The sequence below is a fragment of the Festucalex cinctus genome, chromosome 13 (assembly GCF_051991245.1).
Source record: "Festucalex cinctus isolate MCC-2025b chromosome 13, RoL_Fcin_1.0, whole genome shotgun sequence".
In the NCBI taxonomy this organism is placed as follows: Eukaryota; Metazoa; Chordata; class Actinopteri; order Syngnathiformes; family Syngnathidae; genus Festucalex; species Festucalex cinctus.
The window spans coordinates 1,352,850-1,377,634 of NC_135423.1; the positions used below are offsets into that span (position 1 = coordinate 1,352,850).

At 40.2% G+C, this 24,785-nt stretch overlaps 1 protein-coding gene across 4 annotated transcripts in view; it reads right to left on the bottom strand.

Moving 5' to 3' along the window:
- fat3a (FAT atypical cadherin 3a) overlaps window positions 1–24,785 on the bottom strand; it is a 140,856-nt gene that overhangs the window by 8,280 nt on the left and 107,791 nt on the right. For 2 of the 4 annotated variants that reach the window (XM_077542100.1, XM_077542099.1), the window contains exons 13-29: window positions 24,081–24,277; window positions 23,753–23,906; window positions 21,795–22,028; window positions 21,315–21,707; window positions 19,391–19,605; window positions 18,090–18,227; window positions 15,639–15,782; window positions 13,867–14,064; window positions 10,218–11,019; window positions 9,610–9,744; window positions 9,379–9,533; window positions 8,241–8,486; window positions 6,756–7,002; window positions 4,862–5,015; window positions 3,375–4,087; window positions 1,875–1,988; window positions 31–90 (exon numbers count right to left, since the gene is read on the bottom strand). In XM_077542100.1, coding sequence (XP_077398226.1) covers window positions 31–90; window positions 1,875–1,988; window positions 3,375–4,087; window positions 4,862–5,015; window positions 6,756–7,002; window positions 8,241–8,486; window positions 9,379–9,533; window positions 9,610–9,744; window positions 10,218–11,019; window positions 13,867–14,064; window positions 15,639–15,782; window positions 18,090–18,227; window positions 19,391–19,605; window positions 21,315–21,707; window positions 21,795–22,028; window positions 23,753–23,906; window positions 24,081–24,277 — 4,299 coding nt within the window. The remainder of the gene's footprint in view (window positions 1–30; window positions 91–1,874; window positions 1,989–3,374; window positions 4,088–4,861; window positions 5,016–6,755; window positions 7,003–8,240; window positions 8,487–9,378; window positions 9,534–9,609; window positions 9,745–10,217; window positions 11,020–13,866; window positions 14,065–15,638; window positions 15,783–18,089; window positions 18,228–19,390; window positions 19,606–21,314; window positions 21,708–21,794; window positions 22,029–23,752; window positions 23,907–24,080; window positions 24,278–24,785) is intronic. The other 2 variants (XM_077542102.1, XM_077542101.1) reach the window with 1 other exon arrangement.

A 24,785-nucleotide genomic window follows, 5' to 3' on the forward strand; every position in this document is an offset into this window, starting at 1 on the left:
GTGAGATGCAAAGTGGGTGGGACGTGGTACCTTCACTTTCGATTGTGTCGACAGCGTCATTGACCAGTCGAATGACGGTCACTATGGAGGCTTTTGGGAAGGAGAAAAGGAGATATTGTTTTTGAAAGACAAGTCACTCGGGACGACGGATTAAAAGGACATCCGCTCGAAACCCCGTCAGTTGCCATCCCCGCCCGAACAGGAGGCTTCCTTGTCGACCTTTGACCTCTCGCACTGACAAACGCCAAATGAACAACATTTCAAACAAGCATGCAAAATGGGAGAAACATTTCAAATGGAAAACAAAGCCTCGGCGATCAAAGGAAATGCTAAAATGGAGAGTATCAAACGATACAGCTGGGAAATCATATTAGCTTGAAATGTCAAAAAAAATAACCGTGCCAAATGGATGCCTTTCATTAACGATGTTGACATTTGTGAATCCCAAACTGATGAGGGAACTCCAGGAAGTGATGTCATGAAAATGCAATCAAAACAAGACACAAAGCCATGTGCAAAGGTTGCACAACATACAAGACGACGTGAAAAGATTAAAAACCCTCATCTGCAAAAAAAAAAAAAAAAAAAAAAAAGTGCAGCTGGCTGTCACAACAATAAGAATATGCTTTGAAAAAGAGCCCAAAAGTCTTTCATCGTGTTTTACATTATTCTCATATTCAGGGCTCGAAATTAACACCGAACCGTGACGTCCAAACTCAAACAGTTCGGGATGAATGCAAAAACTGTTAAACCCCTAAAAAAATAAAAAAAAAAATAAAAAAAAATCACTGATGTATAGTACATTTCATATACAACCTAATTTATTATGTTTTATACATTGTAATTAAAAGTATAACATTTAAATTCAGTTAAAAACAGTTAAAGAGGGGATTTTTTTTTAAATTTATTGTAGATGGGTACATATTATTCACAGCATTTTACACCAACAATTATTTTTTTTACCATTTTTACTGTTATGGCTTGTGGCACTTCTAAGTATCAGTGCACTAAATGGAAGATGGAGCTGCCATATGACAAATACACAACTGTCTCAGAAAATGAGAATATTGTGATAAAGTCCATTATTTTCTGTAATGCAATTAACTCTTTTCCTGCCAGACGTTATCAAAGAAAAACTTTGATATTACAGAGGCTTTGACCATTGACGAAAAAAGATACAATGCTTCCATCTGCTGGCCATAGTTTAGAGTGTTTGAGATTCCACAATCCCTTGACCAGGCAGCGCTGCACTTAGACGTTGCAATGAGAAAAAAATTAGACGTTATTTAACGTTTATGGCAATATGAGTCGTGATTTTACTGATCGTTATTAAACGTTTTTGGCGGTCAAAGAGTTAAATCAGCAAAAATGCCATACGTTACGGATTCATTACAAATCAACTGAAATAATGCAAACCTTTTCATTATTTTAATATTGCTGATTGTGGCATTTTTTTTTTTTTTTACTTGGTCTGAAGAAATATTCTAAAAATGGTTATTTTAACACTCAAATTTGAGTCTAATCTTGCATCGTGCACCTTTAACTCATTTGCTCCCAACAACTAAATATTTTTTTTTTTAAATGTCTTAACCGTATTGTCTTGTCCCCTCCATATTCCTTCATCTTCATTCTCCTCACGCGCACAACTGGAGACAGCAGCAGGTCTTTGTATCGGCTTCTATTGTCAGGCAAACATTTCACCGACGCACGAAATCCACGTTAATGGAAAACATTTGCATTTGCATTTCAATGCGGAGACGCAGTTTATTTTCCAAGAGCAGCTGCAAACTCGAGGGATGTTTGCGATTCAGAGTGGATTACTGACAACGCGGTAGACGAGGAAAAACGACGACGACGACGGCGGCGTCGCTTACCGTTGTCATCGCAGGAGTCGGACTGAAAGGAGTTCAGCGACTGGACCTCGGAATTACTGCCCTTGTTACTTCCTGAGAGACACGTTACTTCCTCGGCCATATCCACCATCTTACCTGCATAGAGGAGAAGATTACAAGTCAAGTATGATGTATACAGTATATTTTTTTTAAACAACAAATCAACCAAATCACTCACTCGGACGTTTTATTCTGGAGATCAAACTCCATAAGTGATTCCATTTTTTTTTTTTCCTCAGAATGGAGTAATTCCATATTTATTTCCCTGCACTTGCTCTCTAAAAGTAACATTTACTGACAAGCACAATGTTTTTTCTTCATTTCTTTTGGTGTTTCTGAAAGCCAAGATGTTGCACTTTGGAATGACCTCACAACTGTTTCATGTTTTTTTTTTTTTTTTTTTATCTGAGTTTGATCTATACCAGGGGTGTCCAAACTTTTTCATTTGGAGGGCCACATACAGAAAATTAGGACACAAGGGCCACATAATTTAAGAAGACAAATTGTGTTTAGTCCAAAAAAAAAAAGTGTACAAATAATTGATTTGTGCTTTTGCATATTTAGAAAAATGCTTCAGTATATAAACCAACTTATTTGTAATATGGAAGTTGGGTTAGTTTTTTTTGTTAGTTTTCAGGGTGGTTATGTTAGTTTTTACTAGTTTAGTTCTTTAAAAAAAATGCTTAGTTTTAGTTTAGTTTGGTAATTTCAGTATTATTATTATTATTATCATTTTTTTAATGTGTATTACTTGTGCGCAATATTTAAAAAAACAGCATGGAGGCAATGTCATCTTTTGGTGCTTTTCTATTGGCAGCTGCTAGATGACGTCACTTCTGTGTGACACACTTTCAAACGTCATTATTCCGGTTTATATAAAAAATAAATTACTAAAAATCACATTTAAAATCATCCCCAAAGGCTCATGCATTCAATTAATTACCAAAGACTAAAACGAAGGACATGTTTGCCATAATTATAGTTAGTTTTAGTTAGTTTTGTAAAGATAAAATGTAGTTTCAGTTAGTTTTCGGTTTTTAAAAAAGCATTTTAGTTTTTTATTTTATTTCAATAACAATATTGTTTTTTTGAACTTTAGTTTTCGTTTTTTCATGAGTTTTAGTGAACTAAAAGAACCTTTAATGGCACCTGTTTTTTTGACACCCTCCCTTCTTATTTTGACCATCTCCAAACATTTTTCTTTTGTTTATTTGATTTGAACCGAGTCAAATGCCGTTTTTAGCATATGTCGCGGGCCACTAAAAAAAATGGACGGCGGGCCGCAAATGGCCCCCGGGCCGTCGTTTGGACACCACTGATCGACACAATAAAACGTCCGAGTTCTGAGTTAGTTTTGTAAACGTAAAATGCAGTTTCAGTTAGTTAAGTTTTCGTTTTTATTTTATTTTGTTAATGAAAATATTTTTTTAATTTTAGTTAGGTTTTTTTTGTTGTTTTTTTCACTCTGGCAAACGTTCTCACCCTCATCGCTGTCCCACGGACTCTTTTGTATGGAGTCGCAGTCGGATCGACAAGGTGAAACCGGGGGCAGGTTTGGGGCCACGCTGCACACCACGACGCCCCTCCTGGTGGAGCCCGACAAAATCCTGGGCGACTCCGGGTGAAAGGTGCTCATCTCCGTGTGCTCCACCGCGCGCCCGTCCACCATCTTCTCCAGCGTGGACCGCGGGTCGCCCTGGAAACACGGCGTGTACGCCATGGGCCTGACGGGCACCTGCGGCGGCCCCATCATCCCGCCCGCTCCCGCCACGGTGGGCCCCAGGCCGCTCTCCGAGTACAGATTGATGGGGTCCCCCGCCGCGCAATGCAGGGTCTTGAACTGAACGCCGTTGGCTTTGTTGAGAAGCGCGGCGGTGGCCGGGTCCTGGATCAGCGACAGGTTGTTCCGCGAGTAGCTCTTCTGGAAGACCTTCTTGCGGAAGGCGACGAAGAGGACGACGAGGGCGGCGATGACAAACAGCACGGCGGCGATGCCGATCAACTCCTCCTTCCCCACCACGGCGTGGCCGGCCTGCATGTCGGGGACCACGACGGGCCGCAGGCCGCAGCGCTGGCCCACGAAGCCCGCCGTGCAGTTGCAGTAGAAGGAGCCGTGCGTGTTGACGCAGGCGCCGCCGTTCTCGCACTCGCCCTCGGGATTGCCGCGCTCGCATTCGTTCACGTCCTTCTCGCAGCTGCGCCGTGGAGGAAAGAAGAATGCGTGAGTGGCAATGGCCGCACTCTGTGAGATGACAAAATTTGACATTTTTCTTCAATGGCCGTGTTTCGTTTACGCAATATTAACTCTTTGCCTGCCTACAAACAGACCGCATAGCGCCGACGACGGGAATTGCCGAAAATTGCGCTTTTAATGGCAATTTGTTAATGGCAGTTGTAAACTGATCCTGTACTGTAATGACTAACTATGGCCATTATTGTAGTCCATTCCAACTAATTATGTCGGGGGGGGGGGAGAAACTGGTCGGACAAATATGTGCAATATGACAATTATGAATTCACATGAATAACGGAACGTATGGTGTTCCACAGGGTTCAATTCTGGGGCCTCTGAATATACATATATATATATATATATTTTTTTTTTTTAAGTATATAGGATTTACAAAACCTCATTTATATATTTGACTTTAGTAGACTAGACTTCGTTACAGGTCTGTCTAAATGAATGAATAAATTAAATAAATAAGAAACCAGTAATGTATTCACAATTCTGCTGCCTTTCAGTAAATAATATTTAAAATCACTCTGTAATCTACTTTTATCCTCTTGTCTTACTATTTCTCTAATCCCTCCCGTTTTTTTTTTAATTACTTTAATGTTCATCTCATCTTCTTCTACAGTATAATCTCTTTTAAATCACGTCTGTCTGAATTTGTAATCAAATGAATCACGTTATAGAAAATGAGAAGGTCTTTTCCCATTCAGAGCTGGATTGGAGCGATACTCACGTCAGACCCATGAAGCCTCTTCGACAGCTGCAGAGGAATGCGTTGCCGATGGCCTTACACATGCCACCGTTCTTGCATGGATTGGGCACACATGCCGTGATCTCGATCTCACAGCGCCCTCCAGTGTACAAGGGGTTGCAGCTGCATGAGAAGCCTGGAAGACAGCAGAAGGGGGGGGGGGAAAGGAAACACACAATTAAGAATTCAGCCATCCCGCACTGCAGACAGCAGAGGTTGCACAACTTGACTAGATTGATTTTTTGCTGATAATGTTGTTGAACTTTTCTCAGTATCAGTTAAAAAAAAAAAATAGGCTAACAAATAATTCCACACTCCTTCCATTTTAATAGTCTGGGCCATAAAATTGTTCAAAATCCATCTCACGGTTGACTGATTCTCCCTCATTTAGCGAATCTGCCCATTTATAGAAGACAGTTTAAATCAATTAGGGTGACGGGGAAACTGCCTCAATCCAAGCCAAAACAGGCGATTAGCAACTCGTCAACGACATGTTCTATCGTGAAGTAGGAAAGTAAGGAGCCTCTAAGGTGACATGGTAGGAAAACAAACAAACAAATACTTTGCGTTCCGAACGCAGTTGTTGTTGTTTTTTCCACCTACCATGTCACGTTAGGTGCGCCGTAAACACTTCCGGGTCATCTTCCATGTGACCAAAAGCGCCGTGTAAACAAAGAAGTGGGGAAATACATGCTCCATCCTAATCGCTTTGGGCAAGCTTTCCCACTGCTTTGTTTCATGTTTACAAACGTTCCGTCCTCGTCGCTTTTGGTCACATGGAAGATGACCCGGAAGTGTTTACGGCGGTAGGCGGAAAAGATTGCAAGGGAACGCAAAGTTTTTTTTTCGTTTTTTTTTCTACCATGTCACCTTAGGGGCTCCGTAAAAAAACAAAGTAGAGTACCTCTCTTCAAATAATACATTCACAAAGGCAAACGAAACGTTTTATGTTGTGTTTACAATACAACAGAGGCAGAACATTTTCACAGCGTTAATTAGTACAGCAGAAAGCAACAATTACCACTAATGTTTGCTCATCACAGTATAAATAAAGATTGGAAGGCCAACAGAAGCAAGCAGTTGCAAGAAGTCTTATTGTTCTGTTCTTTTTAAATCCGCATAAATTTAGAGTATTCAATTAACTGTTTTGAAGAAAGTCTATTCTTGAGCTCTCAGAACTTTCACAGATATATATATATTTTTTTACGTAATCCAACCGCCGTTATTTGCTGAAAAATTCACTGATTCAGTTTTTTGAAAGCTCTAAGTTGCCAGACAAAAGTTTGCATCCTTTTGTTAAAATAATATTTATTCATGATTCTACAGCTGGCAAACTTTGTGTGTCACGGAGGAGTTGTTGCTGCATTCACTGCACATTTCAGGAGCATTTTTTTAATTCAAATCATCTGTACAGCATTTCATTTTAATGTTTTACAATGAGTTTGAAATTATGGGCTGCGATAATTGCCATATATATATATAATTGCGATGTAAAAATGTCTACTGTATGATATATAAACCTCAATTATTTGTATCGTTATTTTAGATTTGCCTCTTTGTTCATTGCTAATGAGAAAATTACGCTTAAACTTGGCTGATCTGAGTTCGTAGTTTACATCCAGACCACAAACAAAGATGCTATTCGATCAGTTATATACTGTAATTCCATTTTACCTCATCACTGCTATAAATTGGTCTGACATGGAGTGTATTATTGGATACTGTATATGAGAGGTGGGTCTTATGATGCAATGAGTGAATGCTAGTTTCAATCAAATTTTAAGGCCAGCCAGAAAACAAAAAATCCTTGATTGATTTGACCCTGTTTACGCAACTTGCATTTTTGTTTGCAACGCTTGCGGTTGCCGTCACTCACCACCGGAGGGCAGGCTGACACAGCTCCCCCCGTTGCGACACGGCTGCTGCAGACAGGCGTCAGGGAAGAGGATGCAACCCAACTTGAGCTCCGTCAGTCCCACCACCTCAGCGTAGCGTGACCGCTTGTTCTGCAGAGGCAGCTCGTTGTTGTTGAGCATGACCGAGTCCAGGCAGCCTTGGAAGCCCTCCAGCACTTTAGGGTCCTTTTGGGAGTCAATGAGGCTGCGTGAAGTGGGATGCTGCACCTGAGGTTATTTTGGGAAACGGTTAGGATCATGCAAGATAAAGATACCCAAGTGACATATATATATATGTTTCTAGAAACTAAATTAGCACACTAACACTAAGTTAGCATATTAATGCTAATGCTAGGTTAGCATGCTAACTATTTAGTTTCTAGAAACTAAATTAGCACACTAACGCTAAGTTAGCATATTAATGCTAATGCTAGGTTAGCATGCTAACTATTTAGTTTCTAGAAACTAAATTAGCACACTAACACTAAGTTAACATATTAATGCTAATGCTAGGTTAGCATGCTAATGCTAATGCTGGCTTAGCAAGCCAATGTTAAATTAGCATGCTAACACTAAGTTAGCATATTAATGCTAATGCTAGGTTAGCATGCTAACTATTTAGTTTCTAGAAACTAAATTAGCGCACTAACACTAAGTTAGCATATTAATGCTAATGCTAGGTTAGCATGCTAACTATTTAGTTTCTAGAAACTAAATTAGCACACTAACACTAAGTTAGCATATTAATGCTAATGCTAGGTTAGCATGCTAATGCTAATGCTGGCTTAGCAAGCCAATGCTAAATTAGCATGCTAACACTAAGTTAGCATATTAATGCTAATGCTAACTTGGTATGTAAATGCTAATGCTAAGTTAGCATGCTAATGCTAAGTTAGCATGCTAATGTTATGTTAGCTTAGCATGCTAATGCTAGCTTGCTGACTGATTGAGAGGTAAAGTACACCAACATTTAAACTGTTCAGTGCATTCGGCTTTCCACCTTGCAAGAGTCTGCAGTCACATCCAAAATTTCCGCGGAAATTTTTCTAGTTACATGTTGTAATTGTATGATGAAATGTTTGATTGTCACAATGCTGTCCGCAAGGAAAAATTAACAAATAAACCAAACCAAACCAAACCATATAGGCCTTTATTCTTTCATATAGAATTGTGCCTTGCCCTCGCTGGACTAAAATGTGTCAGAACGTCAAGGTTTCCCATCACGACTCTTCCATGCAAGCGTTTCTTCCATAAGTTCAAGGCCGCTTCCTGCTATTTCAATCAAGGTTTCTCCGTCAAGTGTTTTCTTCGAGGCCACCTGAATGCAGCCCTGTTCTCGGTTATTGCTTTGTTTTCAAACTACCATATCTTTTTTGCGTTCGGGTCCTAACTCCGCACCCCGCATGACAGATATAACCAAGGACACCGTGTAAAAAAAATAAATACATTGAAATCAATTCACTGACCAGTGCACCAAAGTAGATGGTTCTGTCCAGAGCAAGAGGTTGCACGTAGGCCCGCCCGTGGCGCCTTTCCACATAGCTGTCGTCCAGAGAGAGACTGCTGAAGTTGCGGTTGAGCTCCATCGCCACCGTGTGCCAGCTGCCGTCGTTGATGCGCCGGCCAGAGATCCCCAACATGTCGGGACTGTCGCCGTCGCCGTCGCCGCCAGGTGCGCAGCTCAGCTGGAACCACAGCTTGCCCTCGTCCAGCTGCTCGCGCAAGCAGAGAAACATATTGCCTGTGACAGTAACTGTGGCTTGCCCTGTGGTTGAACGCACCTGAAATAATCCTGCAAGTTATTTTGCTTCAACCAAAAAACATACCTTTGAGGGTGAAAGAGTTTTTAACTCTTTGACTGCCAAAAACGTTTAATCACGTTTAGTAAAATCACGACGTATGCCACCATAAAACGTTAAGTGACATCAACTTCTTCTTTTTTTTTCTTTTTTTTAAATATATCAGTGGTCAGTGCAACGTCCAAGTGCAGTGCAGCCGGGTCAATGAGTTGCGAAATCAAAAACACCCACTAACCATGGCCAGCAGATGGCAGCATTGTATCTCTTTTCGATGGGCTGCCGGTTTGGAACTACTCAACTCAAGTCAAGTTTATTTAACCTCGCAACGGTAGCTGCTCGGGCCCTAACTAGAGCTGCAAATTACAATGAAACATGACGCAATCTGATGAAATTGAACGTTTTCAAGGCTGACGTGAATGATCAAAGCCTTTGTAACATTAAACCTAATTTGACGGAGTGTCACTAAGCAAAAAATATTAGTATCAAAGTCACTGTTGTGGGGAAAATGGATCTTTTCTTTTCAATTTTTGCTCAATGTCACTCAAATGACCGATTTTCAAATGGTGATTACTAAAGAATAGAATAAGGTAGAAACACACTTTGTTTTTCTCATGAAAGAATGGAATGCGATCTTTCATGTGGTAGCCATGTTGTATATGTGGCAAAAGAACACAATATTCTTTTTGCTTCGAAAAATGAGTTAGAATGCTCGAAATCCGCCAGCATTGGATTTTTTTTTGTTTTTTTTTTATAACGTGTGGCAGTGAAAGTGTTAAAATGGACCAGAGAGAGCGCGCGAACGTACCTTAAGCATGGCGCAAGGCTCACTATGAGTGTACATGAGGATTCCTCTCGTCTGCAACGTTCGGATCCTCAGACTGAGCTTCAGCTCTGTTTGGAGCCGTTCTGACAGCTGGTATTTGATGTAGCTGTTACCCGAGAAACTCAAAGATGAATGACCTACACACACCAAAATGCATTATTACACTAAGCAAGATCAGAAAACATGTCAAAAAGTAACGTTTCCGACACGCACCTGCGCACACTCCAAGTTTGCCCGGCGGACATTGACACGCATAGCGCCCTCTAGTGACGTCCACTGGAACGCACTGCATGTCTGCCGGACACGGCTGGTCTTCACATTGTTCCGATGATGCGGCACAGTTGACATCTAACAATAGGGAAAGAGAAAGAAAAGATGGAAAGCCAAAATTGAGTCAGCATTCTAATTCATTCACGTATTGTGCAATTTTGAGCTGTGTTTATACTGTATTGTCGCAAAACCAAAGGGGGAAAAAAAACACTGTGAAAAATGGATAATGCTTTCAACTTTGTATTTGATCACCAGGAATTATTTTTATTTAATATATTTTTTTTTTCTTTTTTTTCTTAAAATGTTTTGGATGCATTTAGATTAAATGTGATATTAAATGCTATATAATATAATATTCTGGCTCGACAATTTAATTGAATTTTTTATTCTGTATTACAATAAATCAGGGATGTCAAACTCATGTTAGCTCAGGGGCCAGTAGACACGAGACCAAAATTAAGCAGTTTTTGCAATTTGACAATAGCATTCTACTCGATTTGAATGGAATGAATTGTTCCATCCGATCTCCGACAAAACTGGACACGGCTCACCCGTGCACGTGCAGCGCGACGTGCGATGGAAGCGCGGCGAGACAAAGCTGACTCGCGGGGTGCTGTATGTTGCCAGATTGTGCGAATCCAAGACGATGCTTTCCTCGCACTGCGCCCCGCGACAATCCAGCCCCGAGCAGTTCTTATCCAAGATGGCCGAGACTTTCAGGACCTCCTCGAGCCGCCGCCGGGAAGCGCTGAGCTTCTGAGTGAGGTAAGCCGCCTTGTAGAAGCCGCCCTCTGCCGTTTCCACGGCGACAAGCACGTCCAGCTGTTTCGTGCCCCCGACCGGCTGCAGACTGAGCACGTGCAGGGCGTCCCGTTGCTGGGAGGCGGCCGCCTGCCGCAACACCTTCAGCACGCTCTTCAGGTGCGAGGCCACGAAGTCCTGCGGCGCCACGCTCTCGAAGCGAACCGTCACCGCCTCGCGCAGCATCTCGGGGGTGGCCTGCTCGACGCGCACGCTGACGTGCACGGGGACGGCGAAGCGGCCGTCGCTGACGCTGGCGTTCAGCGAGTACCTGCCGGCGTCCAAACCTCCCAGGGCGATGATCTTCCCGTCGCGAGGGCTGATCTTGAAGAGGCTGCGGTGGGCCGGCGGGGCGTGGCCGAAGGTCAACGCGTCGTAGGGGTCGGCGTCGGTGGCGTGCAGCTTCCCAATGACGCCGCCGGGAAACTCGTCCTCCATGGTGACGATGTGGACCTCGAGCGGCAGGGCGACGGGCCGGTGTAGGCTCTCCTCAATCACCCTGACGGTCAGCGTGGAGGATGAGGACAAGCGAGGCCTGCCAGAGTCGCTCACCTACAAAGAAGAAATGTAACGCCTTTATTCGCAGGCGCACACTTGTACACGTTATCGCCCGTATGCGTTCTCGGCTCAGGAGGTATTTTTGCTAGCTATGATCGCTACAGTTGGATATTTATTAGCAAACGCTTATGCACCCCAATAATATCAAACAGGGTAGCTCTTTAAGTCATTCACTGCCAGTTCAGGGAAAAAAAAATCATCTTGACGTCTAAAGCCGTCTATGGCAATGAATGTGTTAATAAAATGGACGTTATTTAATTTTGTCTAATTATTATTATTTTTTTTTAAAGAGAGAGCTCAGAATTGTTCATTCGATACTCTCACCGATTTTAACATCTTATCATCATTGCTCTCTCTTTTTTTTTTATGTGTATGTGTGCCTGCGTGTAAATACATATAAATTCATCATTCATTCACTCATTAATTCACCTAAAACCTAATAAAAAATCCCATTACCCTTCAACCTTAACCGGATACTTCAGAGTCTCGCCAGAGTCGTGAAGTTCAGGAGGTCAGGAGACCAGAGGAAAGGTCAAAGAAAAGAAAGATAACTCAAAGTGAAATCCAGCACCAACTAAACACTTCCTGCCATCCGCATGGTTACAAAACCAGAGTCTTACGCCAACCCCAGAAACCTCGAAATACCAACAAATTAAGGAGATCTGAAGAGACCAGAGGAAAAACTAAAGAGAGGAGGGAGGGAAGGATAGCTAAAGCAGAGTAAGATGGAACCTTGATTGCCCGTTGATACCGATTGTACATTAAGCTGAAGCAATTTTTGTGGCCTAAAATTGCCTACTACAACACAAAATTGTTGTAAATTAATGTAAAAAAAAAAAAAAAAAAAAAGCTTGAATCTGTTTGAAACGTTTTACAGTTTTTCCCAAACGTGCCTCGCTGGTGCTTTGCTTTGCCTTATCACAGCTCAGCTTGTGAATGTCACGTGACCAAAGCTAGAAAACAGGTGAGCTGTGATTGGTTACCCGAGTCCTCGTGATGTCATTTTCAGTCGACAGCAAGTTGCAAAATGTGTTTTTTAAAGGTGCTAATTGTACGTGGAAAAATAATGAAAGTATCAAATGAATTATAAACAAAAAATTCACTTTTTATTGCTAAAATGGGCGAAATAAGTGAAGTATCTCCTTAAAATCACTTTATGTCTCTGAAAGATTAAATGTCAAAACATTTCAGGATTTATTTATTTTTTTAAATGTGCCTGGTTTATTTGATCGTGTTTTCATTTGTTTGTCAAGGTGTTGTTATTCCTTTGTGCATCTGCCTTGCAGGTGTGGTTCTCGCACCTCCCGCCCGTCTTTAGCCGTGTTGATGAAGTTTTTTTTTTTTTTTTTTTTTTTTTTTAGCCGTGTTGATGAAGTGATTCTTCTTGCCTCATCTCAACACCTGCAGATAATTTGGTGCTGTTAACGCCTCCTCCTCACTGCAAGACGAAAAAATACACTGGCTTCTTTTTTTTACGGGTTTCCGTTTGTTTCCAGATGCTTTTAAAAAAAAAAAAAGAAAAAAGACTCTTGTTTAAAAATGTTGCTTATCGCTGCATTTCTGTCGCCAAACCAATCAACAGTTTCCAACTATTTCAGGCCATTTGACACTCAGCCATTGTTGTTATTGTTAATCGACCAAATTTTGGAAGAATTTGCTTTTTCTTCGTCTTGATTCTTCGGACACAATCACATTAACAGCATTTACACCACGATGCAATAAATCATTTTATAAAGCTGTCCCACACTTCAGCATACACAGACGACGCTCACAACAAACCAGCATTATTATTATTATTATTATTATTATTTTAATCTCCTTTCAATTTGTATTGTACGGAGCCCCTAAGGCAGTGGTGTCCAAACTACGGCCCCGGGGGGCCATTTGCGGCCCGCCGTCCATTTTTCAGTGGCCCGCGACATATGCTAAAAATGGCATTTGATTCAGTTCAAATCGAAAACAAAAATGTTTGGAGATGGTCAAAGTAAGAAGGGAGCGTGTCAAAAAACAGGTGCCATTAAAGGTTCTTTTAGTTCACTAAAACTAACAAAAAAAACTAAAATTCACAAAACAATATTGTTACCGAAATAAAATAAAAACGAATATGCTTTTTAAAATACGAAAACTGAAACTACATTTTATGTTTACAAAACTAACTAAAATAAAACTACTAGAATTATAGCAAACGTGTTTTGTTTTAGTCTTTGGTAATTAATTTAATTTAATGAGCCTTTAGGGATGATTTTAAATGTCATTTTTAGTAGATTTGTTTTGGTATAAAGCGGAATAATGACGTTTGAAAGTATGTCACACAGAAGTGACGCCATCTAGCAGCAGCCAATAGAAAAGCATCTTCAGATGACGTTGTTTCCGTGGTGTTTTTTTTTTTTTTAAATATTGCGCACAAGTAATACACTTAAAAAAAAAACTAATAATACTGAAACTAACAAACTAAACTAAAACTAAGCATTTTTTTTTTCAAGAACTAAACTAATAAAAAAAAACTAAAATGAAAAAATTCCAAAACTATAATAACCCGACTGCCATATTACAAATAAATTGGTTTATATACTGTCGCATTTTTCTAAATATGCAAAAGCACAAATCAATTATTTGTCCAATTTTTAGGCCGAAACACACTTTCTCTTCATAACATTATGTGGCCCTTCTGATTTTCTGGATGTGGCCCTCAAATGAAAAAGTTTGGACACGCCTGCCTTAAGGGGCTCCGTCGTATTGAAACTAAAAACTTGCACATTATAATAAGAAGAATACAAAGTAACAATCTTGATGATTTTGCGGTAATTATTTTGGGGTATTTCTAAAGCTCGCAGGTCGTACCTGTATATGGACAACGTATTTGGTTGCCAGGTCCCTCCTGAACACCTGATTGGCCACGAGTGTTCCGTCTTGCTCCAGCTCAAATTCTCCTCCCTCATTCCCGGATACGATGCGGAAGTGAAACGGCGGGCCGTTGTGGGAGGAGTCCAGGTCGATCACGGACAGCTGGACGATGCTGGTGCCAATCGGCTTGTTTTCCTACGGGAGCAAACGAGCTGTGAATCGCACCCGCCAGATTGCCGATGAATCTTTGCTTAACGTTTTGATTCGGAACGCTCCAATGTTGCTGTGATTCATTTCTAGAGCGCAACAAATCACGACAGCTTCATGTCGAGGACACAAGAAAGAAAATTCCAGCCAACCGCGCGGTTAACTCTTTCAATGCCGCTCGATATCCAAACAACAACCCAGACAGCGCCAACTGATTTCGAGCATTTTAACATATTTTTTCTAGGCGCTTTTACTATATATACAATGTGGGTACCAAATGAAACATTTAAAAAAAAAAAAAAAAAGATGTTTCTACCTCATTTCGTTCTTTTGTAATTATCATTTGAAAATAGGTCATTTGAGTAACATTAAGCAAAAATCGAAAAGATAAGGCGAAAAAACAAGCTTTTTGATACAATGCTGCCATCTGCTGGTCATAGTTAGTGGGTGTTTTTGATTCCACAACCTATTGACCAGGCAGCGCTGTACTTAGGCGTTGCACTGCCTATTGATAAAAAAACAAACAAACATAGTTGGCGTCATTTAACGTTGATGCCGGCGTGATTTAGCTAATCGTTAGTCGTTATTAACTCATTCACTCGCCGCCATTTCCACATTTCGCAATCCCGTTCGCTCCCGGCTGTTTTACTGGATTTTGACTGATTTTTGCAAGGCCCAAAGAATATTGTGTTCTATTGCTATAAAAGCATGGAACCTACCAAAAGAAATATTAAAGTCTCTTCTTTCATCAGGAAAAAAAAAGTATGTTTCTATCTGTTTCCGTTTTGCAGCAATTAGCATTAGAAGAGAGCTAAGTTTCATCAGTTTTCACAAATCTATTCAAAATTGTAAATAATTGAGCTTTTTTCCAACATGGCTCTGGTTGATCTCCTTTGCTCTGCTGCCACCTGCTGGCCGTTTGTGTAATAACTACCATTTCTGCAACCGTTCTTTGCATTTGAGAGGCTGCATCAAAGCCTTCTGTATGCTCTAGCATAAAAAACAAACAAACAACAACAACGTATAAATACGTCTTTGGGACACTTAGAACATAAAAAACCCCCAACGTATTTATACGTTATTGGGAGTAAATGAGTTAAACGTTTTTGGCAGTCAAAGAGTTGTTCTTCGCTCTCGACTTAAAATATGGCCCCATCTTGCATCAGGCAAAACCGGAGACAATCTTTGATCGCCTGATTAACATCTAATCACAGGATGATCGTCAACAACAGCACATCGAGGCGTCTTTCTCTAACATTTGAGAGCTGAAACGTGCGCACTTTGTGCGACGGCGCCTCAGCGGTTGCGTTTTATATCCAACGTCACAAGACGCGCTCAACCATTTCAGTTATGGGGCGCCTGAACCATGGGAGGAAATATTACACGACGGGCATATTTTAGGACATCGATAATCGCGCCCACTTCCCTGGTGAGCTATCGTCATGCATCAGCAACCTTATTACTGCTTACTGACAGGCAAAACGATTTCAACGTCATAATGAGAATATAAAAAAAAACTCATGACCACCGAATCTTGATGAAAAGGTGTTTGTTACATTTACCTGAATGACAGTGGTGAGGTTGGCAGGTGAGAAGGTCGGCGGATTGTCATTGATGTCAGAGACGTCAATCTTGACCAGAACAGTGGAGGACAGAGGCGGGACGCCGCTATCCAGAGCTCGGATGGCCAATGAGTAGCCAGGAACCTAAGTGAGACAAAAATAAAAAAATAAAAATTTAAAAAAATGAAAAAAAGTGATGATGGTTTCCTGTTATTAGTGCCAACTACCTGGACAATGTCACAAAACATAATTACATCTTCCTCTTGTAACTATCCAGTTTGTCCTGATGTTGGTTGTCGAGAAAGAAACACGATTGATTGGCCCAGAATTGTCAGTGGAGAATAGTCTTTACAACAGGGGTGTCCAAACTAGGGCCCGGGGGCCATTTTTCAGTGGCCCGCGACATTTGCTAAAAATGGCATTTGACTCAGTTCTAATCAAATAAACAAAACAAAAAATGTTTGGAGATGGTCAAAGTAAGAAGGGAGGGTGTCGAAAAACAGGTGCCATTTTAGTTCACTAAAACTAATTTAAAAAAAAAACCTAAAACTAAAATTCAAAAAACAATATTGTTACTTTTTAAAAAACAAAAACTAACTGAAACTACATTTTATGTTTACAAAACTAACGAAAACTAACTAATTATAGCAAAAATGTCCTTCGTTTTCGTCTTTGGTAATTAATTGAATGCATGAGCCTTTGGGGATGATTTTAAAGGTGATCTTTCGTAGATTTATATTTTATATAAACCGGAATAATGACGTTTGAAAGTATGTCACACAGAAGTGACGTCGTCGAGCAGCAGCCAATAGAAAAAGCACAATTTCTCTTCATAACATGATGTGGCCCTTGCGTCCTTCGGATTTTCTGTATGTGGCCCTCAAATGAAAAAGTTTGGACACGCCTGCTTTACAATTTATGAACATTTACAAATAAGTAGAATTACTATTATGCTAAGAGTGCTGTGAATACGCTCACTAGTGGGGATGTAACGATAATGTCAATATCGTGATATCGCGATATCAAAACTGCCACAATATATCGTCGTCGTCATGTCACAATATTAAAAGCAGCACATCTGTTCTAGCATTAAAAAACAAAAAAACAAAAAAACATATAAATACGTCTTTGGGACACTTAGAACATTTAAAAAAAAAAACGTATTTACACGTTATTGGGAGCAAATGAGTTCATGTCTAACACTGTCCCGATACTTTTGTATGGAAGTGGACAGGCTTTATTATATTGCATTTCCAGATTAGGCCATGTAAGGATATTTGACAACCGTCTCATTGTATCATGGATTATATTTACTGTAATGTACCTTAATTCCAACCTGATGTGACTTGTTTATTGCCTTGTTGTGATAATGAGGGATTGTTTAATAATGCCGAATACATACGCACAAGCGCAGAGTTTGTTTCTCTAATGTGTTGTCACTGTGCTCTACAGAGAGCAGGTTATTCTTCTGTTTGTTTATTTTTCTCAACACTGCGAAAAAAACAAAAAAAAACAGCAGTAATGAAGTAAATTGGAGAGAAATGCCAATGCCGCGGCAAAAACAATATGAGGAATATGATAACAACCCAAATTTAAAAATTCATTTGTTAACATCTCTCGCTTGCTTCGGAGAGAGAGAGAAAAAAAAAAGAGAGTGGCGGAGGTGAGGCAAGTGATCAAAGTAAATCAGAGGTGAAACGAGTAAACACAAACATCTATTTTAATACTGACAACCACAGGCAAAAAAAAAAAAAAAAAAAAAAGAAACACCACACCATTGTTTTGCTCTTCCTCTCGCTCAGACACACAAAAACACGATACTCAGTATGTGATAACCCTAAAACGCTTTCATCAGCCTCAAGCTTTGATCCAGCCCCGCCAACTTCAAACTACAAATCTGATGGCTCGTGCGCCATTGCTTATGAAAACTTTATGATTCGAATTTCAACGTTACTGAAGCTTGCAAAGCCGTGAAGATGAACTCGACGACGACGGCTGAGAAAACGACGACGTGGCGGAGACGGCGCGAAAACTAGTGCGATCAAAACGATGAAAATATTTTAACTCATTCATCGCACGTTTTTCTGTAATTAACTCATTTGCTCCCAATAACGTGTAAATACGTTGTTTTTTTAAAATGTAAGTGTCCCAAAGACGTATTTATACGTTTTTTTTTTTTTTTTTTTTTTTTTTTTTTTTTTTTTTTTTTTTTTTTTTATGGTAGAGCATACAGAAGTGTTTGACTGCCTTTCCTTGGTTAGGTGTTAATAATTGCCATCTGCTCTGGGAGTCATCCAATTTCCAAGGGTTCTCATTGGCTCTCCACGAGAGTCTTTGGCAAGCAGCATTAGGGCCCAATTATCCCTGCGTTGCGAGACTGATAATTGTTGGCAAATATCGACGCGAGTGTTATGAGATTGATTTGGATTTGGTGCGCTTGCGCGCCCTCACCGTCTCCCGGTCCAGATGCTTGTTGACCTTGACGATGCCGCTGAGCGGGTCGACGAAGAACTGGTTGTCTCGGTCGCCGCTCACGATGGAGTAGAGGATGGCGCCGTTCCGCTGACTGTCCAAATCCTCCGCCAGCAGCTGCAACGCGCACACACAAATATCAGAGCCCGCTCCGATTCAAAACGTCACGTTTCGGGGATTTACACCTTTTCGCTTTTAACTATTCTCAAATGTCCACTCAGGTGGATGACTAAAGGATGATATTTTCTTATCATAAAAGTAATTCAGTTTTCACTCAATACAAACTTTACAGATAAGAAGTACAGTAAATGTATGCCCAGTTACCTAAAAGTTTTCATTTTCTAATTTTTTAAAAAGAGCATATTGAAGTTATACTGTAAGTCCAAACTTTTTCATTTGAGGGCCACATAGAGAAACTCAGAAGGACGCAAGGGCCACATAATGTTATGAAGAGAAATTGTGTTTAGTCCTAAAAGTTGTACAAATAATTGATTTTTGTTTTTGCATATTTAGAAAAATGCTACAGTATATAAACCAATTTATTTGTAATATGGCAGTAGCGTTATTATTATAGTTTGGGAATTTTTCATTTTAGTTTGTTTTAATTAGTTTTCAGGGTGGTTCTGTTAGTTTTTATAAGTTTAGTTCTTTAAAAAAATGCTTAGTAGTATTAGTATTATTATTATTTTTTAAAAATGTGTATGACTTGTGCGCAATATTTAAAAAACACAGTGGGAGCGACGTCATCTTTTGGTGCTTTTCTATTGGCTGCTGCTAGATGATGTCACTTCTGTGTGACATACTTTCAAACGTCATTATTCCGGTTTATATCCAAAAATAAATCTACTAAAAATCACATTTAAAATCATCCCCAAAGGCTCGTGCATTAAATTAATTACCAAAGACTAAAACAAAGGATATATTTACTATAATTTTAGTTTAGTTTTAGTTAGTTTTGTAAATATAAAATGTAGTTTCAGTTAGTTTTCGTTTTTTCAAAAGCATTTTCGTTTTTATTTTATTTCGGTAATATTGTTTTTTGAAATACTGTGAAGTACTGATTCACCATAAAAAAAAAAAAATGCAATATTAGTGGCTTCGTAACCACACTTCATATTTGATATGTCTTCTTTGACTATTATTATTTTTTAATGAGCATAAATGTTTCGATACCCCACAAATACAGTAAAGACTTCAAATGTCATGTGTGAGAGATTACCGCAATCACGTCGTCTCGGTTGAAAGGGTTCTAAAAGACTCCCCGAGTGATTTGAACGTACCTGCACAACGGACTCTCCAATGGTGGCGTCCTCTGACACAACAGCGGCGTAGAGGTCACGGCTGAACATGGGCGCATTGTCGTTGACGTCTGTCACATTGATGTTGACTGTCGTGATTGCGCTCAATGGAGGTGTGCCCCCGTCTTGAGCCTCCACTGTTAAGAAGTAGTCTCTGCATGTTTCATAATCCAGTGACTGGGCAACTACGATGGCACCTACGGGGGGGGGGGGGGGAGTGGAGAAAAAAGTAATGCTGGTGAATATGATATATTGCAGCACAAAGGTATTACAAATTAACTTGTTTGCTCCCAAGAACGTATAAATACGTTCTATTTTAAGTATTACCATGCTCCCAAAGACGTATTTTTACGTTTTTTTTTTTTTTTTTTTTTAAAATGCTAGAGCAGTGGTGTCCAAACTCATTCCTCGAGGGCCGGAGTCCTGCAGGTTTTGGATGTTTCCCTGCTCCAACGCACCTGTATCCACTGAACAGGATCGTTAATAAGTAGGGGTGTGAATTGCCTAGTACCTGACGATTCGATTCGTATCACGATTCACAGGTCACGATTCGATTCGGTACCGATTAATCCCGATACGAATTTATAAGTCGATTGTTGCGATTTTTTTTCATTCAAATTTAGAAAATACTAATCAGTACGCTTGTAGAGTGTAAGATTTATATGAAAATGTATTATTTATTTATCTGAAATTTCAGTCTTATAGAGGTTGTAATCTGTTTCATGTTTGAACAGCATTAAAATAAAATATTAAGGCTTAATGTTCCATTCATATAACATTCTTCCATGCTCAAGGTGTGAATCCTAACCCGAAGTCAGACGTTTTGTTGAATATTTTTCCATTAAAAATGGAAGATTAAAAATCGATTCACACACACACACAAAGAAAAAAAAAAAGGCAATGATGATAAGACGTTGAATCAGTAAGACTACCGAATGAACAATTCTGAGCTATTGAAGAAAAAATAAAAAAAAAAAGATTTTTTTTTTTATTGAATCGATTCGAGAATCGCGCGATATATCGCCGAATCGATTTTTTTTAACACCCCTATTAATAAGGCTTATGCAGAGCTTGCTGATGAGCTTCAGGTGCGCTGGAGAAAGGAAACATCCAAAACCTGCAGGACACCACTGTGCTAGAGCATAGAAGGCTTTGAACTGAAGAGAATACTTGAAGCAATGGTAGTTATTACAAAAACAGCCAGAAGGTGGCAGCAACCATGGCCATGTTGCAACTGTTTTAAATAGATTTGTGAATAATGATGAAACTTAGCTATCTTCTAATGCTAATTCATGCAAAACGGAAACGGATAGAAACATACTTTTTTTTTTCCTGATGAAATAAGCGACTCTAATCTTTCTTTTGGTACTTTCCATGTTTTTATAGCAATAGAACACAAGATTCTGTCGGCCTTGCAAAATCAGTCAAAATCTAGTAAACAGTCGGGAGCGAACGGGGTCGCTTCAGTGAAAATGGCTGCGAGTGAATGAATTTACCAGGAAATGCAATTTCTGGAGCAACTATAACGTTAATGGTGAAAATATGGAATGATGTGGAATGATATCAAATCAAATGAAATCATGAAGACTGGTAGTGAATTTTAAGGAACCGTTTGGAATAGTTTTGAGTGATGTGGAATCACGGAATGATATTCAATGAAATGAAATCAGGGGGAATTGATATTGAATGTTACAGAATCATTTGGCATGCTGTAAAATGGTTTTGAATGATGTTGATTGATATGGAATAATTTGGACAGAATGGTTTTGAATGATGATCACATGATACAGAATCATTTGGAATGATATAGAATGGTTTTGAATGATGTGGAATGATTATATATATATATATATATATATATATATATATATATATATACACATACCGTAATAGAAGTCATACCCACCAGAAAGTGAACTGATACTGAACTTTCCATGCTCATTTCCTGATCGTATGCTGTAGGTAATCTCCGCATTGGTCCCGATGTCCTTGCTAGCGGCGTAGACTGTGAGCATCTTGGTGCCCGCCGTCACGTCCTCCGGGATGGTCACCAGTTGATCGCGACGCTCAAACACCGGCGGGTTGTCATTGACGTCCAGCACGGTGATGGTCACGTTGACCAATGACGAGAGGGGCGCAGGTGAACCCTGGTCGGATGCGCGGACCTTTATCCGATAAGATGGTTGAATCTCTCTGTCGAGGATGCGTTCAAGCGCCACGATGCCCGTTGACTTGTCGATCGAGAATGAGCCTCCGGCAGAGTCGGCTAACGAGTAGACAACTGAACGTCCTGGACCAGCTGCGCAGACAAAAGAAGTAGCTCGAGTGAAGTTCTTGTTCGACATGCATTGAATGGATACTTGGAATTCCGAATGGAGGCCGTCACCTTCATCGGGGTCTATGGCTTGGATTCGCGTGAGCAGGGCTTTCGTGGCGGTGTCTTCATATACGCTCGCTGTATAATGTGGCAGGGTGAAGGCGGGCGGGTTGTCATTCACATCTGTCACTTCCAGCCACACCTCAGCACGACACCAGCGGCCACCGCCGTCGGTTGCCTGGGCAACCAGCCGGTAGTTGGGCGTCACCTCTCGGTCCAGAGCGACAGATGACTTCATCTCACCTGATTAATGGACAGCGTGGGAAAGAATAACAGATATGTATGTAGGCGTGTACAAGGAAAGGCTAGACAGTACATATTGAACTATACAGTGTCATGACTCGAGTCATGCAGGAAGTACGTTTGGGTTTTGTCTCATGTCTGGGGTCCGTTTTGTACTGATGCAACAATTATCTAGTTTCAACTAGTTTAAGGCTATGTGATGTCAAGGATCTTTAATGCTATGTGATGTTAGGAGACGTCAGGAACTATCTGGAAGAACTTTGTGATGTCTGGAATCTTGAATCGCGTTGCTGGGTCAACAGCCAATCAGAGAATTCCATGTCAGTACTGGTACTCACATGTCTAGCCACAACCAATGAGATTGATTGACTGTCTAAAAAGTGTCTGAGAAATGTGCGCGTTCGCTGGAGATGTGCGGGTGAAGCCTTGTGAATCTTTGAGGCTTTCCTTCAAATTGTACCGAACTCGATTCGTAAGCTTTCAGTGCTTCAATGAAAGCAGCCACAGGGCCATCTAGTGGATGAATAACGTTAAAGCAACCTATGTGACTAAACGGAGTAAAATAGCTGATTGGCATCTTTCAGAAATAAAAGTACGCATATAAATAATGATACAGGTCTGTGTATTATTATGTGACTGCTGCGGAGAAAAGCAAAGCAGGCACATAAAAAACGGCCCCGGCGTTTATTATAGCGGAATTTTTCAGGAAAAATGCGGCCCGAACCGTTGAACGTACCGGCACAAATGAGGTATCAAAAGATGCGGCTCGATCGGATTCGGCGGGGAACCATTTTTTTCCCCAGAATTCCGAGTTACCATGGCGACGCAATTCCCCCAAAAAACCACCAAAAAACCCCATAGGAATGAATGTAGAAGGGGGGAAAAGAGCCACAAATTAAGCACCTTTTTCCAAGCCACACTGTGCAAACATACATTAACCGACCAGTATGATTTTTAGCTCATTTTGTTGCAATTTTTCGCATTAGCATGCTAAATGCTAGCTTAGCAAGCCAATGCTAAATTAGCACGCTAACACTAAGTTAGCATATTAATGCTAATGCTAACTTGTCATGTTAATGCTAATGCTAAGTTATCATGCTAATGCTAATTTTACGTTAGCTTAGCATGCTAATGCTAGCTTGCTGACTGATTGAGAGGTAAAGTACACCAACATTTGGCAATCTGTTCAGTGCATTCGGCTTTCCACCTTGCAAGAGTCAGCAGTCACATCCAGAATTTCCGTGGAGTGCTGTTCATTTTGTTTATGAAACGAAGTTGCAAATTGATGTTTCATAAAATAATTAAGTCGGTCTTATGTGGATCTTCATTTTAAAAGGATTAATGAAAAAAAACGACAACATTGGTTTGACAGGATGTCACAGCAACCAATCCGATTCGAGCTGTCATGACTCGCTGTGACGTATGAAGCTTCGGACGTCATCAGTCACGTGACATTTGCAGGACAATGTGAGCTCCGAAAGCACAATTTTGAAGCGGTGTGATTCAGGAAGTTCGGCGCTTGCTTCGAGGTACCGGCTTCATTTTAACATCACGAGTCTTCGCCACAGGGAGTAGAGCCCCTTTTTTTTTTTTAAATGCACCGTGTTGCGCTGGCTTGCACGTGTCTGTGAACATACCAAAACAAGGTCTAACCCGCCTCCCCGCAGATGTAGATGCGCTAGCCTAGCACTGTGCACGAAAATATAGCCAAGTTGCATTCATACCGGTGTCTGGGTCGATACTGAAGTCATGAGATCCGAGGCCATGCAATGAGTACTGGATCCAAGCACTGATGCCCGCATCTTTATCAGTCGCACCGACCCTTAGCAGCACAGTATTCACCGGGATATTCTCTGGAACGGATGCAGTATAGAGTGCCTGTGGACATACGTTCACAAACACACTCAGACACACAGCCCTCAGATTAAATAATTCATGAAGCTTTGACACCAGCTTGCTACATGCAGTCTAAAATAATTTATAGGCCTCTGATACATCCGCATTTCAGTGCATCCAAAAAAAAAAAAAACGAAGAGCGAGCTTAATAGTCACCTGGTCACAGATGGGTTTGTTATCATTGGCGTCCATCACGGTGACCTCCACGGTTGCTTGGGAAACAAATAGTCCATCGCTTGCAGTGACATTAATAATGTAGAGGTTGCGTTCCTCCCTGTCCAGCAGTCCTTTCACATACATTTTCCATTCACCCTGGACCAGACCCAGCGCAAAAACACCACGATAGTTCCCACCTGGAAATCACAGAGAAACACAGGGCAATCAATCTGGTGTCAATGTAATTTATATCATTTTGCTTTTTGATCATTACAACTGATTAGACTATACAAGCAAATATTCTGAACATTACTTCATGCCAGTTTATTATTTATTTCTATTACTGCTGAATGTATGCATGTAAATGTAAAATTCAATATATTTATGATTTACATTCTGACATTCTATTATTCTACATTGCACATTTTCACCAATATCATTGATTGATTTTTATTGAACATATAAACAATAATATATATATATATATATATATATATATATATATATATATATATATATATATATATATATATATATATATATATATTAGGGGTGTGCAAAAAAATCGATTCATAAAAGAATCGAGATTCTCATTTATTAATCAAATCGAATCTATATTAATATCCAAAAATCTATTTTATTTAAATTAGAAATGAAGAAGAAGGGGAAAAGGCAGTTGTATCCCACATGCTGTTTTTGTGGAAA